This window comes from Paramisgurnus dabryanus, chromosome 21 (genome assembly GCF_030506205.2).
Source record: "Paramisgurnus dabryanus chromosome 21, PD_genome_1.1, whole genome shotgun sequence".
NCBI lineage: Eukaryota > Metazoa > Chordata > Actinopteri > Cypriniformes > Cobitidae > Paramisgurnus > Paramisgurnus dabryanus.
In genome coordinates this window covers 23863160-23887734 of record NC_133357.1, presented here as the reverse complement: position 1 = coordinate 23887734, position 24575 = coordinate 23863160, and the positions used below count along the sequence as shown (strand labels likewise).

General features: G+C 39.4%; 1 protein-coding gene across 5 annotated transcripts in view; it reads right to left on the bottom strand.

Moving 5' to 3' along the window:
- Positions 1–24575, bottom strand: part of baz2a (bromodomain adjacent to zinc finger domain, 2A) — a 31706-nt gene continuing 7131 nt past the window's right edge. For 2 of the 5 annotated variants that reach the window (XM_065286333.2, XM_065286336.2), the window contains exons 4-31: positions 21362–22918; positions 20951–21175; positions 20292–20684; positions 19542–19602; positions 18603–18711; positions 18348–18455; positions 17835–18057; positions 17630–17691; positions 17484–17549; positions 16885–17250; positions 14252–14506; positions 13935–14149; positions 13766–13840; positions 13504–13675; positions 13329–13391; positions 13098–13242; positions 12107–12732; positions 10460–10661; positions 10221–10376; positions 9961–10121; positions 8143–8196; positions 6528–6593; positions 5786–6072; positions 5549–5684; positions 5318–5464; positions 4993–5210; positions 4612–4755; positions 1–1943 (exon numbers count right to left, since the gene is read on the bottom strand). In XM_065286333.2, coding sequence (XP_065142405.1) covers positions 1784–1943; positions 4612–4755; positions 4993–5210; positions 5318–5464; positions 5549–5684; positions 5786–6072; positions 6528–6593; positions 8143–8196; positions 9961–10121; positions 10221–10376; positions 10460–10661; positions 12107–12732; positions 13098–13242; positions 13329–13391; positions 13504–13675; positions 13766–13840; positions 13935–14149; positions 14252–14506; positions 16885–17250; positions 17484–17549; positions 17630–17691; positions 17835–18057; positions 18348–18455; positions 18603–18711; positions 19542–19602; positions 20292–20684; positions 20951–21175; positions 21362–22918 — 6452 coding nt within the window. In that variant the 3' untranslated portion in view covers positions 1–1783. The remainder of the gene's footprint in view (positions 1944–4611; positions 4756–4992; positions 5211–5317; positions 5465–5548; positions 5685–5785; positions 6073–6527; positions 6594–8142; positions 8197–9960; positions 10122–10220; positions 10377–10459; positions 10662–12106; positions 12733–13097; positions 13243–13328; positions 13392–13503; positions 13676–13765; positions 13841–13934; positions 14150–14251; positions 14507–16884; positions 17251–17483; positions 17550–17629; positions 17692–17834; positions 18058–18347; positions 18456–18602; positions 18712–19541; positions 19603–20291; positions 20685–20950; positions 21176–21361; positions 22919–24575) is intronic. The other 3 variants (XM_065286334.2, XM_065286335.2, XM_065286337.2) reach the window with 3 other exon arrangements.

Genomic DNA, 24575 nt, shown 5'->3' with positions numbered 1-24575 from the left:
TAATCTACTAGATGTGGTTTTATTTCCGCTTACAGTACATTCTAACAGATGCACGTGTGTTACATTACTTTGAAACAACATGGTCATTTAATGCCGCCTCTTAAAAACGATATATTGGTCCTAAAAATATAGAAAGAAACAAATTTAAAGTCACAAAAACTGTACATTATTAAAAATTCACTAAACACCACATTTGGTTGAAGTTATCTAGAACTGCTTTCAGGTTTGTCATCTTTGAAACAAAAAATAAAGTTTGTCCCTTGTGTCCCCTGAGGAACACAAAATGAATCATGTTGAATTCAGTGTATGAAAACATGTTGAATAAACCTGAATAATCTGTTCTACTGTGATCCTCTCATATCTATATCTGTATACAGTCAGTGCTATAGTAACCTGCCATTGAAGACTAATATTTAAGGTGTCCATGAAGTTGTACGGGGAAAATAAATATGTTTAAAGCTGCTACAGCTAAAACACAAATCTTTCTTATTCCTTAAGCATTTCTCTTATAATCATGTTTGGTTTCATTTTTTTTAAAACGCTCTTATTGGCAAACTCCGATTCAAAGTAACAACAACAACAGGCTTTTTTAATATAACAGTTAATATCCCAAGACAAAAATGAATGTCCTTTTTAAAAGAGTTGGTCCAGGTTTTAAAGATATCACACAGAACACACGCCATTACCAACACATAAGACAGTCTAAACAGAAAACAATAAATGGTTTCGGCAAGCCACGTCTAAGAATCTTCATTGTTGTGAAAGCGCAAAGAGCAAATCATATCCAGTCATACTGAAGTTTAGCTTAACATCTACACTGCCAAACATTCATACAAATTCTTCTCATATAAACCAATATCAATACAATCTGGATTTCACTAGATCGCTTTTCCCTCACAGACAATAGTCAAACACAATAAAAATGATTTCCAGCTAGTGGAGCTTAAAAACAAAGAGGTTAAAAACTGGAGGCCGACAGTTGTCTTGTATAGCGATTAAAAGATTCTGCTGTTGCCATTAAATCAGAGTCATTGTGACGAAACACTGATTTAGTTTTGGGTGTGGAAGGCATGACAGGACAAAAAGCTCAAAATAATCTAGTAAATGATGGCAACCATCCAGTTGATAAGACCAATATTCAAGCAAAAAAGTGATGGAGTTACACATGATATAGTATGTTTTACTGGCCATGTCATGAGTCACCTATACATCTTTCTACGATGTGGTCTGTACAGATTCACTACAGGCTATTGCTATTAAATAATCCCAACTATTTTTTCTGTCTTTAAGTGTGTATATATAGCATATAATAAAAATATACTGAGGAAATTGCTTCTAGTCTTAAAAGCACGATACATTACGTTTTCCATCAAGGGGACGCACGTGGTCCACGATCTATACAACATGGAGTAGAACGGCTTTGAGTAAAGAAAAAAAATGGTGAAAACTGTGGTTGAGAAACATCCTGATAGGTGTGCCAATCATTGTGATTGGACGTGACATCAAGTGTGAACTTTGTTCTCAATACACACTTCTAGGAGTGACTGATGAATTTTTTTGATAAAGAATTTTGTACTTGAAATTGTTTCACCATAATAAGGTCAGGGTGGTGGGGAAGGACAACGACAAATACTTGTAAAACAAACAAAACAACTCTATACATATATCTACACATGTATGCATACAGAGGACCGGAGATCTTTCCAGAAATAGTTAGTAGTAATGAGCATCAAAGGGGCGTGGCATTAGAATGCTTCCTCCCATGCAGCAGATGTCAGAATTTTTAGTTGTCCTTGTTTTCATAAAACTCTGCCCAGCGGCTCTCAAAAAAGCGTCGCATGGAGTGCCCGGCCTTGCCGACATCTGACGTATCCTCGTTAAAAAGCTCGCAGTTGTTGAATACTAGCTGAGCGTCAGCAGCAAACTCCTCACAGCTGCAATACCTGCAATGAGAGTAAAAATAAGTTTCTTATGAGAAGTTCATTGTACTCCCCAACCACATTTGCAGCCATTTTATTTATACAAGACCACGTATAATGGTGGAAGACAGGTCCCTTGAAAATTGCATAATTTTAACATTGTATAATTTTGGCATCCGTTTAATGACAAATAACATGTCAAAACTTACAGAATTATAAAATATATATTTCGGTATTTGTTAACCCTTCGGTTTCTTCAAAAATATAAAACTTTGAGCAAAAAGATAAGATAATTGCATTGTTGTTAACCCTTTTGCATTGTTCAAATTTACTACCTTTCGATGAAAACATCCACTAAATTCAACGGCTATAAAAATGTATCAGATGACTATTTTTTCCAAAAAAAATTTACATAAATCTGTTAATCAACCTTGGTACTGATCAAAACTACAAAATCTTCACAAAAATTCCATGATTTTAACTGTTTAATTGCCAAGTTTATAAGTGGTGTCACTGATTTGGGGAAAACACACACAAAATGACAGATTTTCAATATAAAAAATTATTGTAACCTGGATTTTTTAAAACCTTTTTCACAAAAAGGTCTTGGGCATGTCAAAGATTGGTAAAAACATTGGCTTTGAAGCATTTATTGTTTTTGTGCAGCATCAGTTTTTTTATTTTTTCTCCCTCGTTTATTGTAAGTTGCTGTTTTTGCCCCATTGACTTCCATTAGAACCAAATTTTTTGTGTGTGTGTGTGTGTGTGTGTGTGTGTGTGTGTGTGTGTGTGTGTGTGTGTGTGTGTGTGTGTGTGTAGGTGATACGTCCGCAATAATTAATGTGAAATTGCCCCAATTGTCAGTGAGCTACGGCTCTGTGTATTAAATGCCGCTCCATCTGAAAGCAGCTGAATAATACTAATCAAGGAACCGGCATTACTGAGGAGATGCCCTAGCTCGTCATAACTCATCATCTCCTGTAAGGTCGCAATTTCGACGTGTTGCACAGGTTTATTGACATTGTCCTCCATTTTCTTTGCAAAACACTAGATGCAGCGATTGAAAGTGTGAAACTATAGGTGCGTAAAATTGCTGGGTATTTTCTGTCTAGCATTTGCAACACCTACTGCACTTTCGGAATTCTTTATTTTCTTTTTCTGCTTGTTTGTGAGTTTTGTTACATCTATATTTTTAATTTTTTAATTCTTTTGAAATTAATAGTGTACATATTTGGTTAAAATCGATTACCTATTTTCGTTTTCGAAACTTTTTTGGTTTGTCCGATCGATTGTGCAATCGATTTTCGAACGAAAGTGACAGCCCTAGAGTAAATGAAGTATATACTAATAAGAACGTTTGACAGATCAGTGTCCGATGAGTCGCTAAAGACTTTAAGGGTTAAAACAACATTCTTGACCAATGATTAAACCAGAAATCAACTATACCACAAATGTTCATGCCTAAGCTCCATTAAAACTACTTTCAGGTTGCCCCAGCTACCGCACGTACCAGCTACTTTTACTCAAGCTGCTACTTACGAGAAAACATTGTAGACGAGTTAGTGTTGTGCCGATAGACGATAGTATCGTGTATCGACGATCGTCCGACATATCGCCAATGGCAGGCTTTCATGGCGATAGTCATGACGATAGTTGGCGAATGGTTGTTATTATCATCATCATCATAGTTTTGCATGCTTTTCCTCGCATGAGGGTTTGTGCTTCACTTTACGCGGAGAGCTTGTAGAGAGAGAGTTCCTGCTTGCACGCAGATGGACTTAATGTGCACGTCTCGGACTCGTTCTAGCACCTAAATCCAGCGCGTGGATGAGCAGCTACGCTTCCCTCTGTCTCACATGCACGCGCTCTCGCATCTGTCCGAAGTCTAAACATAAACTGAAGTAGTAATCCTTATGTATTTGTGCGGTTTAATGCGTTTCATGCGAGCTGAGGCAAACTATTCCTTTTGTTTAAAATATAACCCGCTGCACAGAGCTGCGCTCTGTCTGAACTTGAAGTCAGATAGTAATCCTGTTTATGATATGCTTTTCAAGGAGTTTTAGCAATACATCCCTCGTGTTTAAAATATGATTGTGTTCCGCTGGACCAGTGCGTTTAAAAAGGCACCTCTGAGAGCACCACTGCTTGACACGTGTAACCTTCTGCAACAGCACTAAACAAATGCATTTAATTATTTTTATGTGCGCTGCGTGTGTCTGCGCAGGTGCATGTTTTTACAGTCATTAAGTAATCGTGTTAAAAATCAGAATTATGATTTTTCCCATAATTGAGCAGCCCTATCTCTGACATTTCCTTGCACTAGAGAGGTTGTTAGCGCGCAGAGGGTTAAAACCAGCGCGTGTCCTGTTCTCCCTCTCTGGCACGCAAAGAGCGTCTGTGCTTTAATGACGCACTCAGATTAATGGCATTAGTTTTAAGAAAGATGCATTCATGACGGTGTTGCTCTTGTTCTTTTTTCCACCAATCAAGTCTTGTCATAAATGAACAAATAAATAAATGAGTAAACTACTGCCCCGCCCCCCGATACTATCGTGTATCGCCGATCTCACAGGCTGACGATAGGACGATCTCAAAATGGGGCATATCGCCCAACACTAAGACGAGTACCATCAGTGTCATTTTATCTCCCTAGCTCTACCCCACATACTACAAAAGCCACACATTGTCTTACCCTCCCTGCAGAAGTCTTTCCCTCATGGTGAGGAAGTCCATGGGGTTTTTGATGATGCGACGGTAGCCAGGCACCAGACGGGGGTTGACCGGTTCCAGAAAAGGCCAGGCATCTGTATGAGCTTCCATTTCCATCAGAATGATCCTAGAAAACATCAAAACACATTATTCCATGTCATCCACTCATTAATTTACATACTGAATTTATTTACACTCAAGAGAGTGTCAAAACTTGTCAATACTTTTCTGAAATAATAATATATTTTGGTTTGATTTTTATTTTACCCAACCCATTGGTATGCCCTCAGAACTGTGTGTTCTATAAAAACCTGATAGCCGTGCAGATAATTTTTACTGTTGGTAAAAGTAAGTGAGGTCTTACTCGCAGTAAGTGAGGTCAGGCTGGTTTCTTGTGGTCATCCGTCTGCGTTTGGAAGGGGAGATGGTCGTACTGCTTGATGGAGCAGGGCTATCCTTTTGTCGGGTGGTCATGCCCCGTTTGTACCGGTCATCCTCGTCCGAACTGTCCTCCGCAAGACGCCGTTTCCGCAGCTTTGACCTCTGACGCCCTGAACGTGATCGCAATTCCTCACCGGTTTCCTGCAAAACCAATGCAAAAATTTTATCCAAAATTTGCGATACATACTGACAAACTTTGAATTAAATTGGAATTTGAGTGAACTGAGGAAACCTAGTCTTTATCTTACCTTGGCAACGCAGGTGGGACAGAACCAATCACCTTCTGGAACCTGCATGACCTTTGGCCTCAGGCAGAACATGTGACACCCACGATCACAGCCATCACACAAGAGCAGATACTCATCGTCATCACCCTTACGACACACTTGACATGTCTGTGCACAACATACATGAACATGTCATCAGTTTAAGAGCTCTCACCGAAAACACATTTTTCCCAAATCTAAATTGTTCCTCACCACTTTGATGATGGATCTCTCCCAGGCTATGGCTTTCTCTAGCTGTAGCAGACATAGAGAGAGCTGAGACCCACTTCGGCAGCGATCCAGGGCCTGTCGCCACGTCCTCAACCTTGGTGTGATCTCACTCTCCATACTAAAAACAAAAACAACATGTCTGAACTGCTCTTATGCTAACACAAAACAAAACTAACCCTGTCAACAATTTCATATTTTTATACATAAACAATGACCCACCTAACAGCATCTAAAGGGATTTCCTCTCCACCAGGTGGAGGGGTCAGGGGGGCCAGGCGGACCACCTCTGACAGATTCCACAGAGGCTCCTTTAAATAACGCCGTTCGATGTTTCGCTCCAGGTTAGTCAGTCGGAGAACAGCCAGGTCCAGGGGGTTGTTGGGAAGTCGCAGGAGATCGGACCATTCCTTTTTAGTCCTGACCATCCAGTCGTCCCTGGGGTCCACCTCATGCTCGTAATACTGCAGGTCCTCCCGAGTGGAGTCCGCTTCGGGAGGGGTGTAGATCTGAAATGTGAAGAGATGTCAGTTCAGCAACATACAGAGAGAAAATCATGGGAGGGTGAAGGGCATATTGGTCATAAACAAGTGAGAAAAAAATGAAAGTGGTAAAAAATAAAGAAAGTTGTGATCAATACATATGTGATCCTGTTTGAGAAAGTCTCATAATCGAATGATGAATTAAAACTTCATAAAAATCAAAGTAAATATTTCTGACATATACAATTTAACTTAATTACGTCTGTTTTTTGGGGGGGGACACAATTAACTGTTACTTTCAAAAAGTAACTTTCCTCAGCTCTGCTACATATATTGAATAATAATAAGGAAAGAGGACACTAACTAAACTGCCATAATGGCTGTGTCCCTTTTTATAATGTACTGAATTATTGTTTTAATCAGGACACTTGAAATAGTTTATATTCATTAGTTTATTAATGATGGCTGCCGTTCATCTGTACCTGAAATTGAGGGCTTGAGGATCCCTGTGCAGCCTCTTTTTCACTCTCCATGTTGGGAATGGCCATCTAGAAATAATGTGGACATGATGGTGATGTGGAGAGCAGTGCTGGGGAAGTTACTTTGAAAAGCTATCTTGTTAAACTACTGGCTAAATTAGTTAGCTATACTACAAATGAAGAGTTTGGTTCCAAAATGCGATAAACGCCATTTTTATAAAGAAAATTAGTTACCACCAAAGTCAGTATTGTATCTGGTCAGTATTAAAAAGTAAATTCTTCATTTTATGCAAAATCTGATAACCTCTGTTTTATTCTGTCATCTTTTCCAAAAAAGCGATAAATGCCAGTCCTCCTCCTCTGCAGAACGCAATAAATCCGCTCAACCAATCACAGCACACCATTCCACGCAATGTTTACAATAATGGTGGCACTTTGAAAAGAAAAGAATCGTAGTATTCCGCATCTACTTTTTATGTTGTGATCAAAAAACAATCAAAAACAAAATAATACTTTGATGGCATTAATAAACTTGTGGTAGTTTTCTGTGGTGGGGAAGAAACGAAAGCCATCAAAATCTAATAATTTACGTGAGAGGCACTCGGGCAAAGGAAAAATGCCGGCTGTTGCTTGTTCTCACACGACAGCATCAAGCTTCTGTCATGCTAACACATTGACCCCAGGGGATCTTATGAAAAACTTTCCATTATTTTACTCAAAGACAACAAAAATCGAGCAGGACCAAAACATTTTACAGCTGTTCGTTCGCAGTCAAAAAAGTTCAGAGACGACGTCCCAAGGATGAGAGCAGCAATGATAGTGTTCTTAATATGACAAAGTAAGTGTTTTGATTAATGCCATTAATGTTTATTTTTTTAATCAGTGTATACTACTAGTCAACTAAATGAATATAACATGGCAAAGATAAATGCACATTTATATGCTGATTCAATAGATTTTTACCATTAAAAAAAATTTCATGGATTTATTACATTTTGCGGAAAAAAAGAATCAGTTTTTATAATAAATCTTTGAAAATCAAATTACATATTTGAATTTTTTATGTTTTTATAACCTAAAGATGCTATGTGAAGGTTTGTAACAGAAAATAGTGTTTTTCATCTCGTCACTTTCTTGGTATAGAAAACACATTCTGACCCAAATTAGTCTAAATGGATTTATTGCGTTTTGGAACCAAACTCTACAAAAGTATTATACATACTACTAAATAGTAACTGATTCCATTGCCACAAAACAATGGGAAAAATCTTATATTTATTAGTCATTACTATTAAAACTATGTAATTATATATTTATTACATTATTTAAAATTAAAACAGTATTTAACAAAATTGAAAATAAATTAACAATGCAGAAAATATAACAGAACGGGCCACAATGAATTAAAAATTTTGATTAAACAAGCCAATGGACATTTAAAAGGGCTGTGCTGGAAAAACATGAGAAATGATGCAATGAATTGATGAATAACAACTTAAATCTAAACCTGAAACCAATCCAAATGGACAAACTTTCTGTAAGTGTAACAGATGCACCAATCCTCTCATTGATAGATATTTAACAGGAATCATTTAACACAGCACTTTTCATAACTCACTTGATTGTAAGACTTGTGCTCCTTGTGCACAACAAAATCCAACACACCGCACTGCTGGCACAAAAGTTTAAAGTGTTAAAGCTAGAGTTTGGAAAACGGCTACGGCTATAAAGTCTGTATGTTTACATTCACACTAATAGGGAGTGTGTTTGTACAGCATTAAGTCTCTTCAGCAAACAAACACAGACTGCGCCACCTTGTGGCTACTAGTGCATGTTGTTTTTCTTATAGGGAAAAAAATCTAAATTCTGTCATCATTTACTCCATATCCATAGTAGGAAAAAAGAATACTATAGAACAACTAAATCATGAAAGACATTTTCATTTTTGCCTGAACTCTCGGTTTAAAAGAAATAGTTCACACAAAAATGAAGATTCGCTCAATTAATTGAATAACATTACGGTAGTTTAATATTTTATATTAATATACATAATACATAATATGATATATATTTTGAACGCATTTTTATTTAAAATGTTATAAAATGCATGCGTGTTATCTTGGGGCATAAAATTGCACATACATCATCAAGCATTACAGTGATACAAATGACCCCAGCTGGTCAAAAAAAGTCTTCTGAGGTAAAAAGATAGACGCGAGTGAGAAAAACATTCATATATGGAGCATACTTAACAAAACTGAAACGAACCCCTTCAGACCCTGCGCCCACTTGAATGGACACACTGCAAAAAATGACTTTTTAACTTAGTATTTTTGTCTTGTTTTCAGAAGAAATATCTAAAAATTCTTAAATCAAGATCAGATTTTCTTGATGAGCAAAATGACCTAAGAAAATAATATTAGTTTTCAGACAAAAAATATACAATTTAAGTAAATTTGTGCTTAATTCAAGCAAAATTATCTGCCAATGGGGTGGGAAAATTTTACTTGAATTAAGTGTTTAAGAAAAAAGAAATCGTATTTCACAATTTTTTTTCTCACCCTATTGGCAGATAATTTTGCTTGTTTTAAGGACAATTTCACTTAAATTTTATATTATTTGTCTTAAAAATAGACTTATTTACTAAGGTCATTTTGCTTATCAAGAAAAAGCATCTTAATTTAAGAATTTTTAGATATTTCTACTGAAAACAAGACAAAAATACTAAGTAAGAAAGTCATTTTTTGCAGTGCATCACATGTTTTGTGGTTCAAACCAATTAAAAATGCTGATTAACCAATCAAAATAAGGCACACTGATTAAACACTAGACTGAAGGGGTTAAAACCAACACCCATCTGCACTAAATTCAAATACTGGGACACATCAATGATTTCTCATCTCAATGGTTCAGGCGTCTTGTGATGAAATCGTATGGCAACACACAAGAACCAATGAGATTTGAAGTCACTGATGTCTCGCCATATGTGAATTAAGAATTAATAAGAGTTTATTTCTTTTTTTTATTTCACTAAATAAGCTCAAAACTGTCTTTTCTTTCACATTTTTTTCTTGCTTTATAAGATATATATTAACACATTGGAGTCATTTGGATTACTTTGTGTTTTTTCAACCTGTTTAGACCTATATATAGACTTAAGATGACTGACATTTAAAATAAATAAACTGTTCAATTGATACATTTGGGTTAGCTTGAAATTATGAGATAATTTTTATTTATTCCTTTAACAACATCGTCCTTATGCTGTGTTTAGCACCTGTCCAACGTCTAATCTAATCACTAGAAAACTGAAACTGCTAGGCCATTGATCTTCAATAACATGCAATCTGATACGCACCAAAACAACATAAAAAATGTAGTAATGTGAGCACAGAACAAAAAAGCCTTCTTTCCATCTGTTACATGCATTTCTTACCTTGAGCTGAAGGTCCGCACCTACAACCCTCTGCTCCAAATCTTCCACCCATCGCAGAGCACTCATGTCTATCTGTAGGGCTCTATCCTGTTCAATCCATGCCTGTTTAGATGCCTCCAACAGAGCATCACCCTCCTCCACTGTCATCTGGAAAATGGGATCTGAGAAGCAAGACACACACACACACATTGCAATGAACGTGCTGCCAACCACCAAGACACAAACACAGTCTTCACACTCCACAGGCTGCTACCCCTTACCGGTCACGGGCCGCGTGCAGACCTCAGCCAGATACTCCATGTGCTTGGTGAGGTGTTTGTGAAGAACCTTCTCACGGACGCCTCGTGGATGGAGGGCGCTTAGGATGGCCGTCAGCTCCTCTGGTTCTCTGATCCACCACCAGCCTTTCACCATCTCTGTAGAAAGCAAAAACCGTTAGCAACTCCAGCATAATTGCACTCATAAATAAACACACAATCTATGTCAATCTTGCACTTACCTAAAGGAATTGGTTTTGCCACCAGCTGAGTAAAGTATTTCTTCTCCATATCTTGAAAGGGATTGGACGGTGGCCTGCCCCGTCTCTTTGCGACGCTGGATCGAGAGTGCAGCCGGGATGGCCCGCTACCCCGTCTGCGCCTCCTGCCGGCCCTGGGAGCGGGAGTTGAGCTCACCTGAGGAGGTGGAATTGCTGTCTGCAGCTGTGCGGAGAAAAGTTGATCAAATTTGACATTAGGGGTGGGCGATAAACCGGTAGACAAAATTAACCAGTAGAAATTTGTCAACCGGTAGAGATTTTGGACTATCGTTTCTATCGAGGTTACGTGCCCACGTCACGCTCCTGTGCGTGTGGTCGCGAAAACGTAACGTTTGTACACGTATTTAAGCACTGCAGTTTTAAAACAAGTTATTTTAAGCCATTGAAACACAGACAACAGATCTGTATGCGTGCGTTCTTTCTGTGTGTCAGGAGCGGACAAGTCGCCCAACCGCTGCTCTTTCTGTCTGTGAGGAGCGCGCAAGTCGCGCGACCTCTGCTTATTAAGCTCGTGAGCATTTTTCCCGCTTTATTGGCCTTAAATACACATATGCGTCAAAATTCCCGTCTTTGCAAGCATCATCATAAACACGACCAGTAAGGTCTTAAGAGAAAGTAAACAGCTAAAAGAGAAAGCGCATGTGTAACAGTGTATTGGATCCGGACTTTGGTCTTAAAGGGGAAGTTACCTAATTTTGCTCCTGTCTGTCACTCGTGTTAATCAAACAGCATTGAGAAAAAAATCTCTCACTGCTCCTGATTAAATCACTTTTCTACCTTAAATAAAAATATATATAGGCCTATACATACATGCATAATTATTTATTATCATTCTTATTGACTGTGTATCTTCTGAGAGCTTGAGTTTTGTTTGTTTTTATCTTCTTTCTATGCTTGTATATGTTTTTTGTGAGAATTATGAACATTTCTATGGTATTAAAGATTTAAACCTTATTAAAACATAAAAAACTCTACCGTGATACATATCGTTATCATGATATAAAATTAATCCTATCGCGATAGAAGATTTTGGTCATATCGCCCAACCCTATTTGACATTATTTATTAGGGCTGTAATGATAAATCGCGTGTCCCATTAAAAAGACCCCTCTTAAATCAATTCTAAATCGCATGGCTGCGATTCTGTGTTTCATGCGCGGCTTGTGCGTGTACTATGGTGCGAGTCATATAGCTCAGGTTTTGCACGTCTTAAAGCAACACTAAAGAGTTTTTGCTCTTTGCTCCCCCTACAGGTTGGAAGCGGAATTGTCCATTACCACTGTCGTAAATAATTTAGCCTACTGCAGCAAATCTGGCTCTGATTGGAATGTAGGTCTGCCGTAAAGCAAGTTTTTGTAGTTTTCACTCGAACTACAGGACCGCGACCCGACGGTTGCAAACTTCTTTAGTGCGGTTTTGGCTGATAGAGGGCTGCAAAGCGAATGTGAAAGTGCCGTTCACCCTGTTTTGAGTGGATGAACGACTGAAACTTTTTTGGAAACGTTATTTTAAGGTAAAAAAAAAAACTTTGGTGTTGCTTTAACTTAGTAGGGAAGTCTGCCTTTTTGGTAAAGTGATACATGTGTCATTTACAAACAAGTTACTGACCTGTGTTGACAGAAGTTGCGGTGGAAGTTCAGCAGAAGGATCACAATCGAGGGGGGCTAAAGTGTCTTTAGTGGGGGATGATGGAGTCGTCGTGGTGTTCACACATGACTGGGAGAGAGAAGTCTCATCACACGGCTCTTTAGGCAACAGATTGAACCACTGGCCTTTTTTCTCTGCCTGCTCTCTCATACTGTCCTCTGGTTGGCTGTTGTCCTCACCCTCGCCAGCTCCAGAAGCAACAACTGGTGCACCATCACCCGTTGCCCCCTGGAAGGTGGGTTGTGTAGGATCCTGAACGGGGGAGTTGAGCCCAGAATCTTCACCTCCCGATCTGCTGCTACGGCGACGCCGGCGGTTCTTGGCCTCTCGGAGGTGGAGCTCCACTTCCGGTTTGATCTTACGCGGGCGCCCCCGTGCTCGTGGGCTGCTCATCAAGGAGGCTTCACCCGGAAGAAGATCCACCTCTGATGGGGAAAACTGGGATGATGGAGGAGAACAGGGAAGTGACGTGTGAGGTGTGCTGAGAACTGGAGAGAGAGGAGGCTCAACCTTAACCTCAGATTTCACTGGACTTTCTTTCTTCACCGGACTGACGGGTTCATCGCTGACCAGAACGTCACCTGATGCTGCATGGAAATTAATGATTGCACATTACTGAAGTGACCAAATAGAAAATTCTATATCATCTTAAAGTAGCGAATGGCTTTTGGTCGTTTCAGTGGTTAAAGGAACAGCATGTAGGATTGTGGCCAAAACTGGTACTGCAATCACACAACTGGTGGCCAATATACAACATGACAACATAAACATCAATTGAGGACTGCAAGTATTTGAAATGAAAATTATTTCTTATTGTCTAGTGACATATCAGGGCCATTTTATGATTAATTGATATAAATTTCTTACATACTGTTCCTTTAAAAGTGCTAAAATGCAGCTATAATAAACGACGATAAAAAATAAGTAAAAGTAAGTGAAATAGGATACACACCCAAGATATCCTCGGCTCCTTCCACGACAACGCATCCCATATATGGCAGCAGCAAATACCTGCGACGGTACCGATCCTGCCCGAGAGCAACCGCCCGCATGGTATGCGACGACTGCAGAAGCTTCTTCCGAAAAAACACTTGCCGCTGAAAAATAAATGAAACATCAGATTCGGCTATTTCAATTTAAACAGAGCAACTAACATACTGAAACTGGGAGGAAGAAATTTTACCTTGGTCAGTTTATCAATTTGACGCTCAAGTTCTGCAACGCTGCAATTATTTGGGCTCTCAATCTGTGAAGAACACAAAGTACTCAGATGCACTCGTTTGACTGAAGTTGAATCATTCATTTGGAAGTACCGAAAGGTTCACGGGCTCATTAGAAAGCAATGCAAAGGTCTGTACCTCAGTGTTTTTGGGTTCCTCCTTGGGTTTGCGTCGTCTGCCTCTCTCCAACACACAGTTCTCTTCGATGCTCTCCTCCTCGGCCATGCCCACACGGGCGCTGCGTCGGCGCTCTTCGAAACAAAGCTCCTCCTCTGCACGGCCCGTTTTGCGTACAAGCGCTGCTTTCAGTCTGCATGTACACACGTAAAGAGATAAATACATTTATGAGGAGGTTGAAGCCAACCATTAGAGAGACTTGCGTTAGCATTAGTGGTCTTACTTGCGTAGTTTGCCTTCGATAATCCACTTGTTTTTCCTGTAGGTTGCCATATTCTCCAAAGTGTTGTCAATTTCCCTGCAGAAGTGCATGTTTAAGGATTCATGTTTATATGTTGAAGAGTTGGCAAAATTGCTTTAATTCTTAGCTATCATTTTTATTTTCTGCTGACCTGGTGATGCCGTCGCTGGCATTGAGTTCCTCCACCAGGAAGACCAGTATAGATGCTTTAACATCAGCTTTGAGGGTCTGGAAGCTCTTTGTCCGCAGACTGTTACACACCTCCAACTCAAAGCCGTGGGCCTCAAGAAAGATCCTCAGAACCTCGGACACGGTGTTGTGACTTAACTCCAAATCCACCAGTTTCTCTCCGAGGATCTTTACAGACTGAGACGGTGAGAAAGTGAAACGAAAAAACCGACATGAATCGTTGAGGATTACATTTTTTGAGGTTTAGTAAAGCGGAGCAATTTTAAATCAAATATAAACCTGGTAATAGGAAGGCAGTCCTGGATCATGCAGTGCTGCCTCCATCAGTTTAATAAGCAGATCCAGAAGAATGCCCTGGCTTTTCTCCTGGCCGAGGAGACCCTCTTGCAGGGTGCTCAGACTGGGAATATCCTTAGGCACCTGAAATCCCAGGAACTTTCCGTAACCGTGCAGGAACTCTACTACCCTCAAACAGTTGGTGAAGGCCAAACCAGAAAGCACCAGTCCTGGTATCCGTGACAATGTTGGAAGAGGCTATAAAGGGGCACAAGCAAAAACACAATGAGTGTTGACTTAAATTACACTTGTGTTTAAATTAACACATTTCACATTAAATAACCACGCGAGAGATCTAAAAGCATATTGGGAGCAGTCTGCTCTCCAGTCACACTCAAGCTGCTTTTAATGGCATAAACCGATTGCTCCACAAATCAGCACACATGCCCCACCACCGAATCAAGCGAACCATACCCGAGACCACCTCTGCAAAGCGTACCCGGGTTCGCTTAAGCATACCGCACCCTGGTACAGGACGGAGCAATCACACTAGCCAAGCGAACCATACTTTGTGTTCAAACGTACTAGGGGACGGTACGGTTCACATATTGTGAGTACACCCTTATACGATGTACTCAACATGTAATGCCTTTATTCTTTAAGGGGAAAATATCAAATGTGTTTTGTATAAATAGCACACTAACTATCTAATATTCAGTGATGTGTTTTAAAGAAGTATAATGTAATAAAAAACAGATTATGGAATAACATTACATTTACAAGTCTGTATATCAAAGTCATTAGAACTTGAATTGAAATGCCAGCAAAGCATCAACAATGTGTTTGCATGTAAACCTTGGAAAAGGTAATGGCAACATTATAAAAAGGGTCTGTATGAATGCAATTCCAAATGAAGGAAAGGAAGTGTGAGAACAAAGGAATGAAAAAAAAATGAATTAAGGAAGATAAGTAAGAATAATTAAAGAAACAGAAAAAGAAAGAACAGAACAAAAGAATAAAGGAATGACAGAAAAAAGCAAAGAATGGAAAGGAAAGAATGGAAAAAAGAAAGGAATGAAAAAGATGCATAGAATGGAAAGAAAATGAAGGAAAGGAAAGAAGGGAAAAAATGGAAAAAAGACAGAAAGGGAGGAAAGAAAAAAGCAAAGAATGGAAAGAAGGAAATAAAAGAAAGGAAAAAAGAAATGAATGAAAGGACAAAAGAAAGACAGATGCTAAAAACAAAAAAGAAAACGCAAAGAATGGAAAAAGCAAAGGACAGAAAAGAAGAAAATAAAAAAAAGCACTGAAAGCAAGAAGGCAAATATAAGAAAGGAAGGAAAAATGGAAGGAAGGAAGGGAGGGGAAAAAGCATAAAATGGAAAGAAAAGGAATCCAGGCAGGCAGAAAGGAAGGAAAGAAATAGCAAAAAAAGAAAGCAAAGAGTAAGAAGGAAGGGAATTAAGAAATAAAGCATGGAATGGAAAGACAAGGAAGGCAAGAAGGAAGGAAAGAAAAAAATCACAGATAAAAGAATGGAAAGAAGGAAAGGAAAAGCCATAAAAAGCTAATAGAAAGAAAGAAAGAAAGAAAGAAAGAAAGAAAGCAAAGAAGTATGGAAAGAAGAAAGTAAGAAAAGTGATCAAATGTAAAAAAGAAATCAAGAAATAAAGCATGGAATGGAAGGACAAGGAAGGCAAAAAGGAAGGAAAGAAGAAATCACAGATAAAAGAATGGAAAGAAGGAAAGGAAAAGCCATTAAAAGCAAATAAAAAAGAAAGAAAGAAAGAAAGAAAGAAAGAAAGAAAGAAATAGAAAGCAAAGAAGTATTGAAAGAAGAAAGTAAGAAAAGTGATCAAATGTAAAAAAGAAATCACAGATAAAAGAATGGAAAGAAGGAAAGGAAAAGCCATAAAAAAGCAAATAGAAAGAAAGAAAGAAAGAAAGAAAGAAAGAAAGAAAGAAAGAAAGAAAGAAAAAGGAAAGAAGAAAGAAAGGAAAGAAGAAATAGAAAGCAAAGAAGTATTGAAAGAAGAAAGTAAGAAAAGTGATCGAATGTAAAAAAGAAATCAAGAAAGTAAGAAATAAAGAAAGGGTTAAGAATGTAAAGAGGGAAAGGACAGAAAAGAAAGGAAGAAAGCATAAAAAGAAAATAATGGGTGAAATAAAAAAGGACATATAAGGGGGCGACACACAAAACACGTTTATGGCAGTGGCAGGTGTTTTTTTTATGGGCAGTAAGCGTTATGCACGTCTCCCGCACCACGCGTTTTTGAAGAAGTGTCATTCGCGTTTTTCATTGTCCAACTGAATGAGGGGAGAGGCGAGTGACAGAATTTTACAGTTGCTTGGAACAACCGGAGACTGCAGTCACTCACAGTCTCCTGCGTGCTTGTACACCTCTCACCTTCAAACAAGTCATAGCAAACGTCCTCTGCTTGTACATTTATAGAAAACTTATACCAAACTATAGTTAATCCAGTGGTTGCATAGCAACATACAAAGCCGCACCACACTGCTCTTTTTAAGAGTGAAAAGAATCTTGCGTTTCAAAGCGTTTAAAACACGTTTGGTGTGATCGCCCCCCCTAGATCTGCTGCATGTAAAGCTATTTTTCAGTCGGGTGGTGTGCTTACAGTGTGATCAGGCAGACACATGTCTTCTGCAGGTTTCTTCATCTCCTCTATGATTAACTGTTGTCTCTTCCTCTCCTCCATGCGTCTCTGAGCTTGTGCCCTTCTCTCTGCCTGTCTCTTAGCTGTGAGCGCGGCCTGTGCTTCGGCCTCCGCCTGCGCCTGGGCTTTGGCAAGAGCTTTGGCTTTGCTGCGGGCCCTCGCTACGGTCTTTATGGGACTGGCGGTCTCCGGGTCAAACGTGTCTGCCGCCGGTACTACGACCTTCCTCCTGCGTCCAGGCTTCTTGGGGGGCACTTGAGAGCTCTCTTTATCTGATGACTGGCTCAGAGTTTGCCCTTCATCAGTCTGTTCACTGGCTTTATCCAGCTGCTCAAAGACATGAAGATCACAGTTAGATATCACAAAAAAGATTTCAGGCAACCATACTACAAACTGAAGTCAAATTATTTTGAATGTACGTATGATTTGATGTTTTTTTTACAGTTTGAAATGTGTTTATTAGGGTTGCCAGATATTTCAAACCACTGAATATCAAAGATTTTTGTTGTTTTATAAAGACTGCACTAGAAAAGAGCAATTTCTTGTCATATAACCCTTACTTTGGCTTTTCTCTTCTCCTGTCTGATCTTCTTGTTCTTTGCATCCTCCTTTCTTTTCAGTCTCGCCTGTATGAGGAAAAACAAAAGCTTAGTTCAATACAATTTTATGGGTTAAATAAGACTAAAATAATCTAAAGCTTACACACCTTTCTCTTCATCTTCTTCTTGATCTTAACCAGTTTCACTTTCTCTTCCTCTGTGAGATCCTCTGTAAATAAAGATAACATTTAAATCGGTTGACATCAACTGTTAACACAATCATTAAAATCAATACTTGAGAGAAACAACTTCATAATGAGGATATGACAAGCAACCTTTCGGTTTGTGACTTATGTGAATATTCACGCTCACCCTTTGCCTGTAGCCTATTCAGCAGTCGGGCGTCCACTTTGCTGAGCAGGTCCTCCATCTTAAGCTTAGGAGGTCTACCTGGCCGCCTTCCTTGACCTCCTCTGGCTTTGCGAGCGCGGGCACGAGGCTCTTTGTCTGGGTTTGGAGGACGACCGCGTCTGCCCGTTATTGCCATGATCATGGAGGGCACTTCCTCGTCGGCAAGGACGAACCATTTCTTACCCTGTAAACAATTTTTTTTTAGGACACGTTTAGGCTATATTACTGAATTCATGTATTATATTACGGGTTAATATTATTATCTCCCAGTCCATATGATCCTAAGTGCAACAAAGAAAAACAGTAAGACCATGGACATTTATAAGAATTAAAGCATAAACATCATTCACTGAACAACACTAAACCCAAGTGGGACAATAACACACGCAATAGTGTAACTACTTTAGGCTGTTTGCCCGAGAAGTGCATATTAAGATTAAGATAAACCCCCTCTTCACAAGAATGAACACACACCTCAGGTGTTTCCCGCTCCTCATAAAACTCCCCGACTGGCATGCGTGGACTGAAGCTGAAGTGCTCTCTCGAAACGCCCTGGAGACTGTCCTGATGTTTTTTCAGATACTGGAGACATACAGACGAACACAATGAAAACACAGCTATAATAAAATAATAATCAACCTAAACTTCAGTCTTTGAATGTTCATTATCACTATGGAAAAGACAACCATGGTGATCTTTTGAAAAGCAGGCAAATATCACAGGTCGTACCTTGATGACCTCAGGGAACTGTTTCATCCTCCGACCACAGGGGCCGTAATACCACGTCTCTCCTTTGAGGCGGTCCTCAAGCCTCCGGACTCGAATCTCTCGCCGCCAGCTAGATAAAGTGAAACAACAAAAACATTTCTGAGCAGTGGTCTACAGAGGAAAGGTGAGCTCCATTTGCTTTATCTCCTACCCAGTCTCACGGAGTTGCGTATAAATAGTTCGAAGTGTAAAAATCGTGCAATACATACGGCAAATTCCACTTTGGCGTGCATATGATACACCAGTCCTTCCCATTCACTTAAACGGCGCATCTTTTTTTGTCGTTTTATTTATTGCTTTCTCAATTTTTTTTTTTTTAAACCATTTTCGCTTGGGTTTAGGGTTAGATTTCAGATTTGGTTTAGCAGGTTATTTAATATAAAGGGTTTCTTTATGTTTTTGTCTATATTTAAGCCATGGTCGTTTGGAGTTGGGGTTAGAATTGGGGTTTGGGTTAGGATGTCATTTTTATATAACAAAAAGTTGTTCTAACCCAAGCGAAAATGGTAAAAAACAGCAAAAAAAATTTGAGAAACCAAAAAATAAAATAACAAAAAAAGATGCGCCATTTAAGTGAATGGGAAGGACTGGTGTATCATATGCACCCCTAAGTAGAATTTGCCGTATGTATTGCACGATTTTTACACTTCGTGCTATTTATAGGCAACTCAGTGAGACTGGTTGTTATCTCCCACTAGATCTTAAGACAAAGATTAAGGTTTCCCATTCAAGCATTTATTGGTCTTTGCTTTACTTTTGATAGAATTAGTAAGAAGGGTGGCTGGAAATTTTTGGGGGAAAGAAACAGGAGCAAAAGATGGGAAAGGACTACAGCTTTCACAGAAAAATGCTAAAAAAAAGATTTCACGATCACATGTAAATATTTGTTAAACTTCTCACCCAAACTGTAGAGGAAATTGGACCTGCTCCTCAGTTGCAACCCTTCGCCTACGGATATCACCTGAAAAAACAATATCAATAGTTCACCCAAAAATGAAAATTCTGGCATAATTTACTCACCCTACTCATAATAGGAAAAACGAATACTATGGAAGTCAATGGGTACTGGCAACTGTGTGCTTACCATCACTTATTAAAATATTTTCTTACAGAATAAGGGAGTAAATGACAGAAATTTCACATCAAATGTGAAGCATATATTCCTCGCTCAAAATTACTCGCTGGATTTAACATCGGGTCACGCTTTTGAGGTGAATTGTGCATGTTCACGTCAACCAAGCTGCCCAGTTCGCGTCATTCGTATTACCCCAAGCAAACTTGCATCTATTCACGACTTTGCATTGACTTTCTATGTAATCTACTCGCGTAAATCGTTAGATTCGTGTTCGTTGTTAAATCCTCATTTCTAATTCTAATTGAATGACTTCAGTCTCCCTTAAAAGGCGCCTTTAAAAAAAGCTCAAGATGTGTTTTGTGCCAAGAGAGGTCACACACAATACTGACTGATGCCTGAAGACATCATTTAGTTCTGAAAATGTTATTGTTTTTAATTTTGTGTACATATTTCCTGTATTTTCTGTTTGTATCTTAAAAAAAGAGTGAAAAATAAATATGGATGGACATTAAAACTTTGCTAAAACAACAAAGCTGGTGATGAGGCCTAAGACTTTTACACAGTACTGTAGATACCTGCTGTGGAGCCATTTTCATCATCATCAACATCATCATCTTCTTCGGTTTTGGCTTCTGCAACTTCATTTTTGGGTGGTTTGGAAGGTTTCGCCTCTGTCTGTCCATCTTTTGGTTTGCGCTTCCTGATCTTCTTGGGTTTAACAAGGGGAATCTCCATATTGGGCATGCTGAGAGCATGGACAAAGTTCACTGGACCATTAAGAAGATGAGGTGGAGCATTTAAAGTAGTCGAAATATCAATAGGGCCACTTTCCAGTTCCTTATGCTCTTTGGAAAGCTTTCTCCTTTTTGTTTCAGTCGGTTGCTTCTCCTCATTTTTCTTTCTTCTCCTAACTTTTTTCTCTTTTGGACCATCGGGTGTCAACTTGTTGGACGTGGAATCAAGGGAACCTTTTGATAAGAAATGAATCAGTTAAGACAGCCAATACCAATTTTTTAACCACTAAGCACGCATTTGGCAGATGCTTATAATTTGGCCAAAGCAAATTATAGTGCATTTAAAGTAAACAAATTTCATCAGCATGTATGTCACAACCCAAAACTTTGGGTTGCTTTGCCAACACATTGCTCTATCAACTGAGCTACAGAAACAACGCAAAAATGTATGGAAAGGTTTGACTTCACATATTTAAGTATAAGGTGAACAGTGCTTTTACCGTCAGCAGTTGCAGAAGTCTTCGGTGTTCTAGGTTTTCGTGGCTTTTTTGTTGGCAAAGTCACTAAGATTTGAGAGGGTGGAATATGTGTGGTCGTCCCTTCAACAGAACCGCTGACAACAGCTTGAAGCTCCTTCACCGTCATGGCAGAAAGCACTGATCTTTTCTCACCTCCAGATATGTCTGGAGCATCAGATCCATTCTGTTTCCCAAGAATCTCATTACCTATGGGGAAGAAAACAGCTTGTATTTACACAATGGGCATTGAAATCTTATACATCATCTAAAAACCTACATGACAACACTCCTATAGGCTTGAAACATACCCTACCCATACCCTTGGCTAAGTTTTATAAAGAAGTAGACATAATTTACAAGAAGTCAAGTATATAAAGCCATTAACAATCGCACCTTTGATACTCTGGGTAGTAGTATTTACAGATGCAGAGAGCAGCGAAGAGTTATTTTGTGAGGTTTCGTTGAAGAAGTCATCCATGGTTTCTGACATGGTATTTCTGAGGGAACTCTCGCCACTGGAACTGGTAACGGAGTTGTTCAAGTTTTCGTCCATGCAAGAAGAATCCTCATCCCGCTTGTCCCTGGAGTCATCAGTCATGGATCCTTCTTCAAACTTCGATTGGTCTTCTTCAGTCTGGGAAAGGCTATAAGAATCATCAAAAGTGTCCATCATTGAACTCTCATCTTCAGCTCTTGAGCTTTCCAGGTAGCTTGATGGGAAATCCGTTGATGTGTCAGTGCCAAAAGAATCGTATTCTCCTTTCCTTGGTGTGGCCTGATCTCTGATGTTCATTGAGTCCCTTTTGACAGCTCGTTTAGTGTCTCTTGAAGGGTCCTTTGGAACAATGAAAGCTGGTTCAAGGTTTGTACCATGACTTTGCATTTCAAATAGGGCCTTGTTGTTTGGATCCTGTTTGAACTTGAAACTTATTACTCCAGTTTTGCTCTGGGAACCACAAGATTGTGATTCTCCAAAGTTCTGGTGGTCCTCACGAGAGCCAGCCCTTCCTTGACCGTAAGAAACATCTGCATTTGCTGTGGTGTCCGAGTGTTGAGCTGTAGAGCCGGTGAGGGAAACGGGCACCTTTGCAGCAGAAGAAACACTGGGAGGTGATGAAGATGCCTGAGGAAAGGAGCTAAGAGCGGGAGGAGGTCTATCAACAACCGAAGTAGAGTGTTTAGGGAGAGGGGTGTTTTTGGCAACAGATGTTGGAGTCGAGGAAGCAGCAGGATGTCTAGGACTCTGGCCTGTTAGAGGTGATGCCTCTTGGGGTCCTTTTAGAGTTGCCAGTGCAGAAGGAGTGGTGATAACAGATGCAGTTAAAGATAGAGGTGTTGGAGAGATGGGACTTTTTGACCTTTGGGCCTCTTCAAGGGGTAAAGGAACGGTTTGAAGAGGCACAGTCTTAGAGGAAAACATCCCAGAATGGCTGTCATAAACAGCAGGTGTAGCTTTTGAGGTCTTAGAAGACATTGAAGACGAACCAAGTCCTGCAGGAGAGGAACCAACTGATGATGGTGCAGGTCTTTCGCCTTGGACTATCTGAAAGTGTGATGAGAGGGGAGAGGGTGGAGACGGCAACACGTTTGCTCCGATACCCATCTTAGGTGTGGATGAAGCACAAATTTCGGTAACATCAGAATTTAAAGGAGAAAGTGGATGCTGGCCAGGGACTGTTTGATGGGGCAGGGTTGATGTTTTCCGAGGTGGACTAGCAAGTGCCAGATGTTGTCCAGACGCACGGGAAGGACTGAGATCCTGCAGGGCGGCTGACTTTTCATGATGTTGTTTTGTAGGTTGTTCCATGTCCAAGGCTGACTGCTGTACACTCTGACTGTAGTCGGCAGAAGAAGGGGGCTTAACAGGCAAACTCTCGCTTTTGAGTAACCGTTGAGATGCAGAAGTTCTCTCAACACCATTGTAGCCTTTATCCATCTCATTTATATGCGCTAAAGACCATAAACAAAAAACAAACATCAGCTATTAGTTTAAAACTAGAAAATTACAAAACGTAACACTAATATTTCAAGTAATTTCTGCTAATTTGCTTACACTGTCTGCATAAATATATAAAATACAGTTATGCCTCAATGTTCATGTTTTATGCACTGTGAAAAGTTTATGGTGTCAAACCATAACAGACACAAGCAGTTTTCAGTTCCATCTTTCCACACTGATAGTTATACTGTATAGTGGTGTAACAATACATCGATATGGATCGTTGTAGGGCTGGGCCGAAACCACACTTTTTCATTAATGATACCGATGTTGATACCACAACCTTGAGTATCTGTCGATACCGATGCCAATCCGATATCATCTCTAACGCCCTTTTAATCAATTAAGGTGCAAATAACACATTTGTTAGCCATACAAAAAGCTTAAACACAGCTACAGAACTCAAACGTTTTACTGTGCAACAAATGACTATGCAAATTCAAGACTCAATGAAACATTGTGCAATACTGCTGCTTCATTTTTAATTAATGTTTCAAAAAGACTAGTAGAAACAAAAATGTAAAATGAAAAAATTTAAGGTGTAACTTTGGACAATTTAAAGTGCAACTTTGTGCCAATTCATGTAGTTCATGACAAGGTCCGTGTTGGTATTGGATCGGATTGTACTCCCCGACTTCTACAATATTCAATCAGAACATTCGTGCCAATACCGGACTAATATCGATACAGAATATCGCATCGGCACACCCCTAGATCATTGCATCAATTACAATTCTAACGATACGATGCATCGATGCCACACATAAAATATCAATATGAGGTACTTTCATTTTTTTGTCTGCGTCCTCATTCATTGATAACATCCATCTATGCATTTCTGCCAAAGTGCGCATTTTGTTTATTTTCGTGTGTCAGCAAGTGAATGCAACGCAACAAAAACATTCCAGAAAATATTGTGACTGCTATTGGACGCAAATCGTGGGTTTGGAAATATTTTGTATTTGGAAAATGGATTGGACAAACAGACGACAGAAAACCTTTGCCAGCACTAGCTGACACACTAAAGATTTTGACTGTTGCTATCATAAGCTTAATATTGTGTGACATTGTCCTCTCACTTTTTTAAAGTGTATTTTTTTCTTAGTTTGTTGTTGTTAATATCCCAATTGGCTTTTTTTAACGAGTTTAATTAAACGTTAATGTTATATATTTTGGTTGCATTCATGTGTTATTAAAAATGTATTGGCTTGACTAGGCACTTAATATTACAGTATCAATAAATTAACCCTATTGAATTGGATTGTAATTGTCTTGAAAAAATATATATAAATATATCGCATCGCTGTTAGAGATAACAGATTCTGTACCGTATTGCAATGAACTGTCCGATTTACACTCGACTCTGCATTCAGAACGCCACCTGCAAGAGCGTCAAAGTAGCCGTACGTCATTCATTTTCAATGAGAGCTGGTAGCGAGCCGTCCGTCTTGGACGGTGTGAGCATCGTGAAAATCAGAAATCAGTTCAACTTTATGGTAATGAGCTATGACGTGGTTCGGCGGCAACCAACTGGAAGGCGGAAACCTCCGCTTGTCAGTTCATTCAAACGTCAATACACCTTTTCTATAGCGTCGTTGGCAGGGCAGC